Below are 14605 nucleotides of genomic sequence, written 5' to 3'. Positions count from 1 at the left end.
GATCAGATGGAAGTCAGACCAGGGAGATATTAGTATTTTGCTGAATTTCTAGTTGGCTACCTAAGACATGCCTGTACCTAGTGAGGTCTAATGGACAGTTTACTACTGGTGTGAATCAAATGTGAAGGAATCAGAACACTGACATCCCATAACCACGGTCTGTCCTGACATGTGATTGTAATAGATGAAGGGCAGTGGGATAAGACATACTGTCATGTCTTCATGGCCCACCATGAAGTGTGCTGCATTTTTAAATACTGTATGAAGTCACTCTAATCAAGGGGGATTCAGTTTGCTTCCTTACTGCATTATGAGAAAGGAAAGCAACTATAAATAGATGATTTTGTTTTTCATGTAATCAACTGTTTCACAACTAGTTCAGAGCTCCAGGTGCCCGCTACTGCCTATGATCGAATAGTGGCTGAGATCCCTTCATCCATTGCTGATTTACTACCTAATTTCCCTAGACATTTTGTAGTGTCTATTTTGATGTTGGGGCAACAGGGCCTTAATTTTGCCTGTTCTGAAGAATGTAAGGATTGAGCACACCATTTTTGGTGATACCAAATGTCAGAGGCCCTGATTTCCAGAAAATACCTCTTTTGGAATGTGTGCTGGTTAGAAGACAAAACCAAACGTGGTTTTGCCACCAAGTGTTGCAGAGATATCGACCAGATCTGGTTTCACTTCAGGAGACCTACATTTTGGGAACCAAATGTCAGTTTTGGGGTTGAAGATCCTGTCGCTATCCCTGATGTTCTGTGAAGTGGCTTGTTTAAATTTTCTTTTTTAAAGGGTTTTGAAGGCACAACAGTGGTGTTAGGGCAGTTGCTGGATAACGACCCTTGATGAATGTGTGACTGTAGAGGGCATCGTGACCACCATACTTAGGAATCATTACTCCATAATGCAGGGTTTTTCCTCATACAAACAAACCGTGAGTGTTGACATTTCTTTACAATCTACAACACAGATTGAGTCCTTCCCAGAAAACTGGGATAGTGATAGAAGATCAATTTTTGGTCCTAAAGAAAGCAACAGACCTGTTGTGGGCTATAAGGGGTGGCTGGAAGATAGTGACCAATTGATGCCGTCCGTTTTACTAGTAACTTGAGTTGCATTGAACTTGGTTTTGAAATTTGCCGAGGAAACTCAAAAAGGTGGGCTGCACCAGACTGATGAGAAGCTCCAATTCGCTCCTCCTCGTCCCCCCACTTCTAAAAAAAAAAATCCACCCAATCTCGCTCCTTCTCCGGGAACGCTCCGAGCATCTGGAATTCCCTCCCACTGGACCTGCGCTGTAACCCTACCTACCTCAACTTTAAAAAAGACCTTAAACATCACCTTCTCAACTTATAATAGGGTCCTTAATCCACACACGGGCCGAACTTTCTTCTTCCCCCGCTTCGGTTTTTGTCAGTTTCTTTCCTTACCCTCTTTGCACTCACCCATTGCTCTTATCATTCCTCCATTCCCAGACACTGACTTTTACCCCATGTATATTATGTTTATGTTCTTTTCCGACAATACCCCCTATATCTTCTAATCGCACATTCCTCTACATTGATTGAAATAGCACGTTTTTTACCCTAATCCTTCCTTGCCATGCTTAGTTTTATACTGTAATGTATTCGCTTGCTTCATTTGTTATCCTGTACAACTGTTTTCTCCGTTTGCCTCTGTTCATGTAAAGCGCTCTGATACCCCCGGGTCTAGCCAGCGCTATATAAAACCTTTCAAATAAATAAATAAACCTGCTATAAAATAGGCTAGGATTTCAGTAGGCAATTTTTCTATCTCAATAATGGACATGAATCATCACTTCAGGGTCTTCGTTACAATTCCTCAAGCCTATTTTCAAGTTCTCGAGCTCTGAAAACATTAGAGCCTTTCCAATTAAACTATATGTCCGCTCTGGAAGAGGTGGGAACCCAACCATGGAGCATGTCCGCTTTGACATGGGATTGTTTCACATCTTAAACGAACACAGTTAGTGTTACATTCATCATTATGCTACTATTGTCTTTTAGTTATTGATTTTGGAGAGTTGTGAATCCATCCCTCTATTTTACCCTCTAGTGTTTTATGTTATCCACGATAATGCCATGGTCACCTGCAGGGGAGGCATGTCTATGTTATTGTGTTCTTCAGTATAGGACATTCTATAATAATATAGAAGATATATTGTTTCTGCTTGTCTGAGATCCTGGAATATATATATATATTTTTTAAAGTTTCATGATTGCCTATGAAATCCTCTAACAAGTAAAAAAAAAAAAAAAAAAAATGCCCTATTAACAATCATCTAAAATAAAAGTTAAACAGAATGCTTGACTGAAAACACCAACTAAAAATAATGAAACACTCAAAAGCCATCTTAGATCCCAAGGCACCAGAAGACACTCCAAACTGAAGTCGGGAGTGGGGACCCGGTTCCGCTCTTGCGCCTTGAGTCATTCCTGAAGCCGATCTTCCTTGCGGTCGAAGTATTCTGTTAAGTTAAGGAATAAACGCAAAAAGTCCAGGCAGTACTCTGACCTCTTCCCACCATTCTTAGGAGAATGCGCAAGTGCATTTCTGTGCCTCTCTGTCTCGCCCCTGATTTGCAGAGGAGCAGATTTTTTCTCTAGTCCCAATGCACCTTGGGTTCCAGGGCCCATCAGCGAAGCTGCAGCAATTTTGAAGCCCTTCGAGAAGGCATCCAGTGCTTCTTAGGTAAATTTCCGGTTTCCCATGGCGAACATATGGACCTCAAGGGTCGCTGGACCCTCTAGTCGAGTTACCGCTGGTGGGTTTGCTTTTGGCAGCACTTGACGCCGGCACCGGAGCAGGACCTTCAACCTATCATTGTGTCTGAGCTGGCTTCGGTACAAATTCAACCAAAGCCACGACCAGAGCTTGACGTGCCATAGCCTAGATTGAAACCATCAGACTAAGACGCATTCCCACTGCCACGTGGTTGCACAAATATATTGCAACAGCATTTTGGCTCTGATCAGAGCCAGCCTTATAGAGCTGACAATGGACGGAACAGGGAAGAATTTTCCCCTCCATATGCAGATGACTGGTACATGGACTGGTCGCCGTCCACCATAAACCTTCTCCAGATGACCCAGATTTTTTAAACCCAGCATCTGACACCTGAGAGGTACAATGATCGAGCAGTAAATTAAACCCTAGTGCTTTTTCAACTCCTCCTGATCAAGTCGAAACGCCTGGATACTTTTGGCAAGCATATGTTTTCAGCCAGTCTTGTTCTGTTGTCAATTAATGCAAGTTGCCCATTAGGGTGTTATACCCAGGCACTTTGGAATATGGTGGGTGTAATCGTACCTGCGGTCCCAGAAGACCTATGACCTTTGCTAGCCAAAACCAATCAAGATCGTCCTAATACGGACAAATTCTTAATCCACTCTTGTATGGACAACACAGATTGTGAAAGGCTATGGGAACTAGCGAGTTGCTTTGGCGCCACACAATGTCCACGGGCTTCTCCGGGGACGTCCAGGCTTACATGATGGACATGCCTTTTGATGGCTCCCACATGTTTGGCAAAAAAGCAGGCTCTGCCCTGGAATGTTTTAAAGAAAACTGAGAATTAGCCTAGCACTTTCTCTGGGTCTCTCAGTTTCAGCTTTCAATGTCATCCATTTTAGAGGATATGTCAGGAATTGACACACCTGCGCAACATGCTTTTCAACCCTTTTGAGATCAGGCAAGGGTCTGGCAGACAACCGCTTAGCCATCAGGGCCAGCGTTCTTCCCAATGTTGTGTCCCTCCAGCAACAACTGCAAAACCTCTTTAGTGCCTCATTATTGGCAGGTAGTTATCCATTTGGATCAGCAACTTTCTTCAGGGGTGGCAAAACATCACATCCAACAATTAGGCCCTGCAGATTGTCCAACAGGGGTACTCCCTGCCTTTCTTTTTTGACCCATTACACCTGCCAAGTAGAACGGAACTCCTGTGAAAGGATCACTTGCCCTTCTTATGCCAGGTAGTGCAGGACCTTTTGGCTAAAGAAGCCATCAAGCGATTTCCAGCATCGAACGTTGGGACTTGCTGCAATTCCTGTTGCTATTTTTGCTGAAGGGCACAAAAACAAATTTAGGAAGCTCTTTGGCCTAGGTTGTTTCTGCCTTGGATTCCAGAAACTAGAGGGTGAGCTTGGACCTGTAGAATACTTATTTTCACACCCCTGTCCTCTCAAGTCCACAGACACTACCTGCGGTTCAACATGGGTCACAAGCACTTTGTCATTCTCCCTTTTGGCCTCACCAGTGCCCCTTGTGTGTACACAAAGGTGATGATGGCGAAGGCTGCCCAGTTGAGAAGGTTCAAGGGTACCAGCCTTCCCCTACCTTGATGACTGGCAGGTTGAATGAGAATCCCAAAGATGCCAAGAGGTCTGCGACTCACTGTGGCAGTCCAGCCTTCAAAGCCAAAGTCACTTCTGACTCCTTTGCAGGGGCTGTCTTTCATCTGAGCTTTCCTGGATAAAGTTTGCTTTGTCGCTTTCCTCAGACCAGCAATTGCAGGAAATCAAGGCTATGATACCGATGTATCAACCTCTGTCCCTGGTCTGAGTGAGGATAGCTCTGAGGCTTCTGGGCCTACTAGCATCTTGCTTACCCATCATGCCAAAAGGCACATGCAAGCATTGTAGAGGGACCTGAAGTCTCAGTGAGTCCAGCAACAAGTAATCAAATTCCATCTAGGTATCGGTGTAGGCTGCAAAACATCTGCAGTAGTGTCTGCTTGACCACAATTGGACCAGTGGCACACCCCTCTCTCATCCTCACCCAGAGTTGGGGGTGGACATGTCGCTACTGGGTTGGGGGGGTGGACATCTGGGAGATGTGGAGTTCAGATGACCCTGCTTTCTATCAGAGACCCAACTCCAAATACATTTGTTGGAGTTGTAAGCAATTTGCTTGATGTTTAAGGCCTTCCTGCCCACCGTAGGAGGTGGGACAAGTGTAGATTATCGCAGGCAACACCAGCATGATGTGGAACAGACGAGGGTGGATGGGGTCCAGCGCCCTGTGCCAGAGGCTCCTAATCTCTGGAGCAGGCTGGACTATCAGTGGGTTCCCCTGGTCGTGCAGGGAATCTTCCAAACAGTGGGGAGAACCCTGGATAGTTTTTTTCGCTACCATAGTTAACGCACAATATTAACACTTTTTTGGAAGCTGGACATACCCCAAAATCTCTTTTTCCGCAACACATGGCGCAAAGGGTGGAGCACAGGACTCCTGTATGCCTTCCGGAATCAACTTCTCCTGCTTTGGGTTCTGAGAAAGGTCAATGAATGGGCCCAAGTCATCCTAATGGTTCTGGATTCGGCCAGGAGATTTTGGTACCCAGGACTTCTGGGCCTTAATATCTGCCATCCAGTCAATCTTCCACTGCTGGAGGACTTCCTGTTGCAGCATTAAGATATGGTCTTTCACCTGAGCCTGCACAATCAGCACTTCTATTTATGGATATTCAGCAGCGGAGTTCTTTTTATCTCCCTCTTGAGGTTGTTGAGGTCATCCTGGTAGCCAAGCACCCCTCCACAAAATGTGTATATGCAGGGGGCTAGGACAAGATTGTTGCATGGTGCGGTACCTGGCAGTTAAACACATTGTAGACGAAACCGTTGAATGTGTTGTTGTTTGCTTTGTTTTTGCCCAGCAGAACCTTGATGTGGACACTGTTAAAGATTACCTGTCAGCTTCTTTATGTGTATTTGACCAACCATCCTTGTTCAAATCACTGATTAGGATGTGCATTCCAAAGGATTTGCAACATATATTTCCACCAACACCTTTTGTAATGCCACAATGAGACTTCGATTTAGACCTCACCTTTCTGATGTGTACCCCTTTCGAACCAAAGCACAGTTGTTCACTGCGTCTGCTAACCTTAAAGTGTCTTGCTGGTAGCCATAACATCTGCATTCCGGCTTTGTGATGTTCAGGCCATCACAGTCCGGCCTCCTTATACCACCTTTTTCCCAGGCAAAGGGTACTAAGGACTAGAACAGCATGTAGGAAGCTGGGTTTCTGTTGCAGTAACCCCCCCACTTTTTGCCAGTCTACTGATGCGCTTTAACTTTATGTGCCCTAGGTCCCTGCCAATCAGGTTTCCAGGGCCTGTGTTCTTTCCCCACAACTGTACCTTGTACCCTCAAATGGGACCTCTCTGGCTACATGTCAGTCCCTTGTTAAAGGTGTACCATGGGTACCTCGGGCACTGTGGCCAGGGAAGGCCCCTAAGGGCTGCAGCACTTATTGTGGCACCATTAGAGGCCTGTACCTTTATACACACACACACTACCATTGCAGGCTGCGTGTTTTCATGCAGAACAAAGTGAAGAGTTGACATGGCACACATCCCTGTGTGCCATGCCTACAACCCACTGCCACCCCTCTAGCTTGGTGCACTATACCAGTGGTGAGGATACAGGTGCATGAGCCCTGTACCCATCCAATATCTAAGCCAATTCTTCGACATTGTAAGTGCAGTAATGCCATTAAGAATATATGGTGCTGAGAGTTAGTCATTACGAACTCCACAGCACCATAATGGATTTATTGAAAACAGGGAAGTTTGGTATCAAACTTCTCAGCATATTAAACCCACACTGATGCCAGTGTGGGATTTAATAAAAAATGCACTTGTAGGACATCTTAGAGATGCCTCCTGAAAAACGACCAGCCTTTGGTGGGTTACCGGACTGGTACACACCAGCCTGCCACCACGAGACGGTGTGCCCACTTCTGCCAACCCCACCCCTCAGGTGGGGAGGCGAGGTGAAGCCCACTCTTCAGTGTCCGCCATCCTGCTGATGGCAGGCACTCCCCAATCAGGATTAGGGATTGTGCTCACTCCCCCACTTGGGGTGAGCACACCAAGGGTGTAGTCACCCTAAGGTCAGTAGCCCATTGGCTACTGACCTCAAGACCCCTAAATGCCCCCTAAATACAGTATTTAGGGGGCAGCCCTGAACCAAGAAGTCAGACAAGAACCTACCAGACGAAAAGAAGGACTGAACAGCAGTGCTGAAGCTAACAAAAGCAGGACCATACTGACTTGGCCCCAGCCCTACTGGCCTGTCCCCACCTCGAACCTGCAGAAGCGAAACTCCGGTGTGTCATGCAGCCAGCAGCCTCAAGAACCCAGAGGACCTACCGTGCCTTCAAAAGAAAAGACTGTGAATACCGGATTTGTTCACCAACAGACTGCAGGTCCGGCAAAGTCTGCACCCGACCCCAACGGCCCGAGTTAGAGTGGCCCAACACAACAAAGAGGTCTCCCTGGAATTCCTGACCCGAGATCTGGCGACCTCTGACCTGACTCAAGACTCCAGCCGACGCCTGCAGCCTCAAACTGGGAGGTCCCCCCAACTGCAACCAGGAGCTGAACCCGACCCTAAAAGGCCCCCCTGCATCTGATCCCCCGCATCCTTGGGTGGCCTAACTGACGGTGCCTAACAAACACCTAACATCCCAACATATCTCTCCAAGTGGTGGTCGCACCCAGAAGACCTTCGTCCCAGAGGCTGCAGTGTGTTTGCAAACCGGATACTCCCAGTTGAAAGCTACAGGGCGCCCAATGCCCAAACGGCACTCTGCACCCGGCTGCCCCAGTGCCGCTGAGGGTGCACCTTTTTGTCTTGACTTGAACCCCCATTTGCCCTGAGCTTAAGTCCAGGAGCTTTGCTCCCACAACCCAGTGGCCTGCTCGTAAGCAGCCACCAGCGGAAGGGCCCCTAACCCCCATTGGATAACATTGGGCCTCAGCACTCTGAACCCGCCGCCCTAGTGCCGCTGAGGGTGTAACAAGAGTGCATCCTTGACCCTGGGGGAACCCTCAGTCTACCCCCAGAATACCAACTCCCACAATACCAACTCCCACAACCAAATATTCACCTTTGAACTGATAACCCTATTTTTCTCCGTAGGATAACTTTGACTGTTTTTCTGTGAAAAAAGTGTGGAGTTGGAAAATCTAAAAAACCTTTTAAAATTGTATCTGGGGGCGTGGCAAAGATGGCGTCTCATTAGGACGCACTTTCATAGCTCTTCTCTCACACCGGGCCTTCTTCAGCGATTCCGGGGGTGCCAACCCTAGCGGAGCTGCACCATCAAGGAGAGAGGGGACGGCGGCGACACCGACACTCCGTTGCGGCCCGACTGACAGATGCGGGACCGCTCGGTGCAGCAGCCTGGTGCCGGAGGGACCCGCGACGTTTTCAGCAAAGAAGACAGGTGCCTGCGCTCACGCGGTGGTCCCCCATGTGCCTTGGGGGGGCCGCAACAGGACATCTCCGTGAGCGGTGCTCACGCGATCCTGCCTGATCCTGTTGGGGCTGGACTCTGGTTGCATCGGCCACGCGAGGCCCCGGCGCCATTAAAGGGAGAAGGCCTTAGTCCCGAGGCCTTGCTGGAGGAGGAGCCATCGCACTGGCGCCATGTGGGGTGCTCTGTGACCCCTGCATACCGAGCTGTGCTTGTCCCGGACCAAGCTGAAGTAGCCCCAGAGGCCTGGGGCTGGAGGGGGTGCACCTGAGGACCCGGCAGATCTAGGAGGCCTGAAACTCCGGCCTGATCACCCATAAGACCCTGGAGGTGAGAGCGAGCGGCGGAGACACTTGGCTGGGCCCCTAGACAAATTGGCTTGGCAGGGGATACTGCCTGGGCCCCATCTCATCGAGGCCGGCCCTCCTACATTGACGGGGGCTCCTTGTCTGACCTGGGGCGCTCCCTGGTGACCCGGCCGGGCGGTGCTTGGCTCTACCCCGTAGGTGGCTGACTGGGGGGCCCTGATGGATGCGGGGCCCACCTGGCGGTCTCAGGATGCTGCCCCATGGGAGCATTCGGTTGGGGGTGCAGCGGGGCTACCCGTTTGCTGCCTGGACCGCGGGAACTTTGAGGCCTCATCTGCCGCTGCCAGTGTCCCCCTGCCTACGACGGGATCCCCGGTATGGAGGAGCACAACCTCAGCCGCGACGTCTAGAAGGGAGGGCCCCAATGGGTAGCTAGAGCCTTACACTGAGCCACTGCTGTGTTGATCGCTGCGGAGTGACCAGGGGGACCTTGAAAGGGAGGCTGAGTGACTGAGGCCCACCCGCTTGCAGACCACCTCCACTGCTGTTTCGGGGCTCCCCTCAGTGGCGGACCTCTATACACCCTGCTTCTATCCCAGCAGTGGGCCCAACATTCGCAGAACTCATGCCGGCCTCCAAAGGCAGGAAAGACAGATCCGTAAAAGAGCTCCTGCTCAAGTCCACTCACCAGCCGGAGCGCCAGACCAGCCCAGGGCGCGCAGACCACACTGAGGGGAGCGAGGGCCCGGAGGCCCCGGTTAGCCGTGCTTTCCTGAAATCCCTTTTTTAATCGCTTCGTGACGACCTGGCTACCATGAAGCGGGACCTTCAGGTGGACCTGCGAGAGGTGCGTCGTGGTGTGGACTCATTGGGGGAAGCATGTCCACGCACTGGAGGAGCATGAAGCTGGAAGGGATGAAGAAATCGAGGCCCTCCAACAAGAAGTCCTCCAGCTACGGGAGCAGAATCTGGACTTGCAGGCCCATACCGAAGACTTGGAGAACAGGCCTCGACGGAATAACATCCGCATCCGAGGTATGGCGCACGAAGACCGCTGCATCGAGGCCCTTGTGGCAGACCTATTTCGCTCCATCTTGGGGGAGCCCCCGGAGATCCCGGTCAGGTTGGACCGCACACACAAGGTGGGCCCACACAGGCAGGCCCCTCCGCCCCCAGCAGACATCCTAACTTGTGTCCACGATTATAAACTGAAGGAGAGGATTCTCTGCAAGTTGCGGAGGAACCCAGAATTCGTGTATCGTGGGCAGAAACCCACTTTATTCCAAGATCTGGCTGCCTCCACGCTGCTCAAGTGTAAATCCTTCTGCCCGATCACACTTCACCTCCGGGACTCTGGAATAAAATACTTCTGGGGGCACCCATTCCGGCTGATCTTCTCCTACAAGGAGGAATTGCAGCAGATCCATTCGCTCTCAGCAGCCTATACACTTTTGGGCATTGAAGCACCCGCACCAGATCAATCTAGGTGAGACTCGCGTCCCCGCAGACGTCGTAGCGGACACGGGTGGACCACCATCAAGCCACTGAGTTCTGTGGCATGCCCTGACCCGTACACTATGGCTAAGGAGTGGCAGGTAGTGCTGTCAACCCTTGCGGGGTCATCTACGGAATGAGGTGGCACTTCCACTGTCTGTATTCTGGTACTTGGAAAGGCACCCTCGCTTTTAGCCGATGGAGTTGTATCACCCATGCGGGCCTACCAGGTGGGGGCGGGGAGCTGCAGCCCACGAGTACCCTTTTCTCTTCTTACTAAGAGCAGGACGCTCTGTACATTGACTCTGAACTCTCACGTTTTCTTATGTCTCTATTTTTTATGGGGTTTTGTTTTCAATGTTGGGGTCCTCCCACACACACACAGTCTCTTCCGTGTGTACGTAGTATAGCACTCCTTACAGGCCGCCAGCAACTCCACTGGACTACACCAGTTACGGGCTACTGTTGGCCTGGCCGGCCGATAGACACTGGCAGTGCATGGCGTTCCCACTTCCAAATCATGTTCTCCATTTGCGGAAATGTTTTGTTTGTTCATGCAGGGAATTTCTTGTTTAAGTTGGGGGCCCCTTGTCCACTGTTTTTAGCTACACAGTTGCCGAGCTGCATCACATTTAGGCCACTTGAAGACTGGGGTCAGGTATTTCTCAGTAGCTTAGGCTCCAGCACCCAGCTGCGCTTTCGGTCTCTTAGTCCCTAGATGCCTCCCACTACTCTTAAAATCCTCATCCTTAACGTGCAGGGATTGAACAACCCGGTTAAACGAAGTGCGATCCTCTCGTACCTAGAGAACTCCTAAGCTGATATTTGCCTCCTACAGGAGACGCATTTAATATTGCGGGAATGTCACTGACTGCATGTTCCCAATGCAGTTATTTTCCTCTGGCCCCACCAAAACTGCCAGGGTCGCCATTCTGGTCGCTCGGTCTTTCCAGGGCAGGGTGATTCGGAAGGAGGCCGAAATCAGGGGGAGGTTGGTTTTGCTTTGTTTGCCCTAAGTATGCCCAGACGTGGGTCCCTTGCTCACTTTGCCACTGGATTCAAGCTAGCCTGGCTGATGACGGCTGATTAGCCAGAAACCGGTCCCAGGATGCTTGTTTCCGGTCCAGGGAAGACATGGCTTGGCAGTTCGGGCTGGACTGTTCCCATGAGGCACAGGGTAAGACTGATTTGCATATGGCCATGCCTGAACTGGGGTGGCGGAGTGAGCTAAAGAATGATGATGGATTAAACCCAGATCAGTTGACTGGGGGTGAGTGCTTGCAATGTTCAACACTCCGTCCATCATCCCCTTTTGTTTTTGAAGTTGCTCACCTACCAATTCATGATTTGGGGCTAGCCCTTTGTAATCGGGTCCATCTACGCGCCGAACGAGGGCCAAGAGAGGTACTTCCACGAAGCGCTGACTGAGGCCACGGCGACAGCAGATCGACGGATTCTCTTAGGGGGTGACCTGAATCTTGTGCTTGATGACTCTTTGGACAATTCGGCTCTGCCCAGGCAGGGGAGCTCTCACAGGCGGGGTTGGACAGATTGAGGGAGCTGGGCTTAGTAGACCTTTGGCGAAGTCACCACCCTCACCTACGGGAATACTCCTTTTTTCTTTTTTTTTCTTTTCTCTAGTGTGCACAAAACATACGCCAGACTTTACTATTTGATAGGTTCGGAGGCTCTCCTAGATATCACTTCCGATGTGGAGATACTGGTGGCCTCCTTGTCGGATCACTCCCCAGTCATAGCTACTCTAACACTCCCTCTTGCCCCGATCGGACATAGTCGAACAGGTACAGCTTGCCATGGATGGCTATTTATTGCACAACGATAACCCACATACCTTATTGTCAACAGGGTGGGCGGCACTTAAAATGGTTATTAGAGGGTCCTAATAGCTATTTCAGCTGCTGATAATGCCGAGCGCAGGAAGAAAAGGTTAGACCTCTCTCAGAGGATTAAAGAACTGGAGCAAATGCGCAGTAGGAGCGCTGCTGGCTGCTATTGACCTGGATAGATAGAGTATGCAGCTTTGCGATAACGTCACTCATTCTATGTTGGGGGTGAAAGATTCGGTTGTTTGCTCACCCACAAGCTGCGTGAGGCTAGACCGGCGCAGGGAGTCCGTGAGATCCGCGATTTGGCAGGTGGGTTGGTGACTGATGACGCTGGCATCGCGGAAACCTTTCGGGATTTTTATGCTGGCTATACACTGGGCAGGCCCTAGATAATGCGAATAGGGACACCTATATAGCTGAGGCGTTACTCCCTACCTTAACTCGGGACCAAGCTGACTGAAAACTGGGAAGTTTGGTTTCAAACTTCTCAGCACATTAAACCCACACTGATGCCAGTGTGGGATTTAATGAAAAATGCACCCTGTCAGGGAACCCTCCAGCCTCTGGTGGGTTCCCTGACTGGTGCACACCAGCCAGCCACCACGAGACCTGTTTCTGGACCCTTGGTGTGGGAGCCTTTGCTCCCTGGGCCCAGAAACAAAGCCTTTCCTGGTTGGATGTGTTCACACCTCCCCCAGGCCAGGAAGAGCCATCTGTGGCAGGGGAGCGTCAAAGCCCTTGCAGCCTTTGTAATGTGACCCCAGCCTATCCTGCTATCAGGAGCAGGCCCCCTTCCTGTCTCCTCTCCTTTTCGGCAGGAAGGCAGGCGTGAAAAATTAGCCAGCCCAGAAGGTGTGCCCCTCTGCCAACCCCACACCTCAGGTGGGGGAGGCGGGGTGAAGCCCACTCTTCAGTACCCACCACCCTAAGGTCAGTAGCCCATTGGCTACTGACCTTGAGACCCCTAAAATGCCCCCAAAATACATTATTTAGGGGGTAGCACTGAACCAAGTAGTCAGACAAGAAACTACTAGAAGAAAAGAAGAAGGACCAAACAGCCGTGTCGAAGCTAACAAGAGGACGACGCCCACTGACTTGGCCCCAGCCCTACCGTCCTGTCCCCACCTCGAACCTGCAGAAGCAAATCTCTGGTGTGTCCTGCAGCCAGCAGCCTCAAGAACCCCGAGGACCTGCCCTGCCTTCAAAAGAAAAGACTGTGTTCCTTGAACACTGGATTTGTTCACCAACAGATGCAGGTCCGGGAAAGTCTGCGAGTTTGCACCGGACGCCCACGGCCCGATTTCGAGTGGCCCAACACCACGAGGAGGTCTCCCCGGCGATTCTGACTCAAGGTCCGGAGACCCCTTACCTGCCTCAAGCATCCAGCCGGCGCCTGCAGCCTCAAACTTGAATGTCCCCCCAACCGCGACCAGGAGCTGGTAAGAAGATCCAACCCTAAAAGGCACCCCTGCACCAGACGCCCCACGGCCTTGGGTGGCCCAACCGATGGTTTCATTCATTTATCTGTCCCCACCCTCAAATGCCAAGCCAGATGAAATGATTGCCAACTAATTTTGCGTTCTATTTGCTTTGAGGAATATTCAAGGCTAGGCTCTACAGGGAAGGGCATAGTTCGAAGATGGGATCTATGGGATGACCTTGTTAATGTCACACAGGAAGTGTTCCTAACCAGCTTTGTTGGTCTTCATGGTGCAATATGTTGCAGTTAGTGGGTTTGACAACCTACTGCCACCCTCTAGGTATGTGGATGGGGTTTTGGGGCAGAATACAGGTGTAGCTTTCCACAAGAAGATGCCCCAAAGTAGTTTCTTTTATTCTGCAGCAGGTAGAGGTTGTTGCTTTCCGTTTTTGGGCACCTCTGAGTCAGTAATTTGGATGTAAAAGTGCTCTAGGCCCAGGCAGGGAAGGCAGATAATAGAGTAATGGCAACACTGGTACAAAGATGTAGCTTAAGGAATTGAGAAATTCCTTATGCAGACACTTAAGTTGCTTAGGTTGAGAGGTCCAACTAAAACTTCAACTAGTCCTTAGCGGCAGTCAGGAGCGCTAACCTACAGCTCCTCCTTGTCTTCTCTTCAGTGGGATCTTAACTATGGTCTGAGGTCCTATCAACCCAATTATAATTTGTAGAAAGGTGCTTGATGGTGTAATCTGTTCACGCAATGTAAAAACATTTATATTGATTTATAAATGATTGTTTTGCTCTTGCCAGTATTGTCTTGGCCATGGAGAAAAGTTTATTTAGAGTTACTTTATTCGCAGTCGAAGAAATAATTGTTCCAGTGTTAACATTGTTTAAACACTTATGGTATAAATGCTTACAATTTTGTGTTTTTATTTTAGCTCCGACCTAAGTGAAGGAGAGTGGCCTACCTGTTTGCCTTCTTACTTTACTGCTGAAAACAGCCAGTCCTCCAGTGATGACAGCTGGGAGACTCTTCCCAGCAAAGATCAAGAACTTGAGCTGCAGAGCAACAGCAGTGGCTTGGAGGAAGGACAGGTCCCCATCTGTTTCCAGGCAGGGTATGCATTCTTTAATACTTCTTTGCAGAATACTTCCTTATGCTTGAGGAACGTACTTGCAATGTTCTGAATGCTCTAAGGAATTCACCAGCCTTTGGTACCAGTGTTAAAAAAAGAAAGAAA

At 50.0% G+C, this 14605-nt stretch overlaps 1 protein-coding gene across 1 annotated transcript in view; it reads left to right on the top strand.

The window, feature by feature from the left end:
* Window positions 1–14605, top strand: part of PJA2 (praja ring finger ubiquitin ligase 2) — a 202257-nt gene that overhangs the window by 63311 nt on the left and 124341 nt on the right. Inside the window, exon 4 of the mRNA XM_085632581.1 lies at window positions 14303–14482. Coding sequence (XP_085488707.1) covers window positions 14303–14482 — 180 coding nt within the window. The remainder of the gene's footprint in view (window positions 1–14302; window positions 14483–14605) is intronic.

This window comes from Triturus cristatus, chromosome 2_1, assembly GCF_964204655.1.
Source record: "Triturus cristatus chromosome 2_1, aTriCri1.1, whole genome shotgun sequence".
In the NCBI taxonomy this organism is placed as follows: domain Eukaryota; kingdom Metazoa; phylum Chordata; class Amphibia; order Caudata; family Salamandridae; genus Triturus; species Triturus cristatus.
Note: the sequence above shows the minus strand (reverse complement) of the source record. Positions and strands in the feature narration are given on the sequence as shown.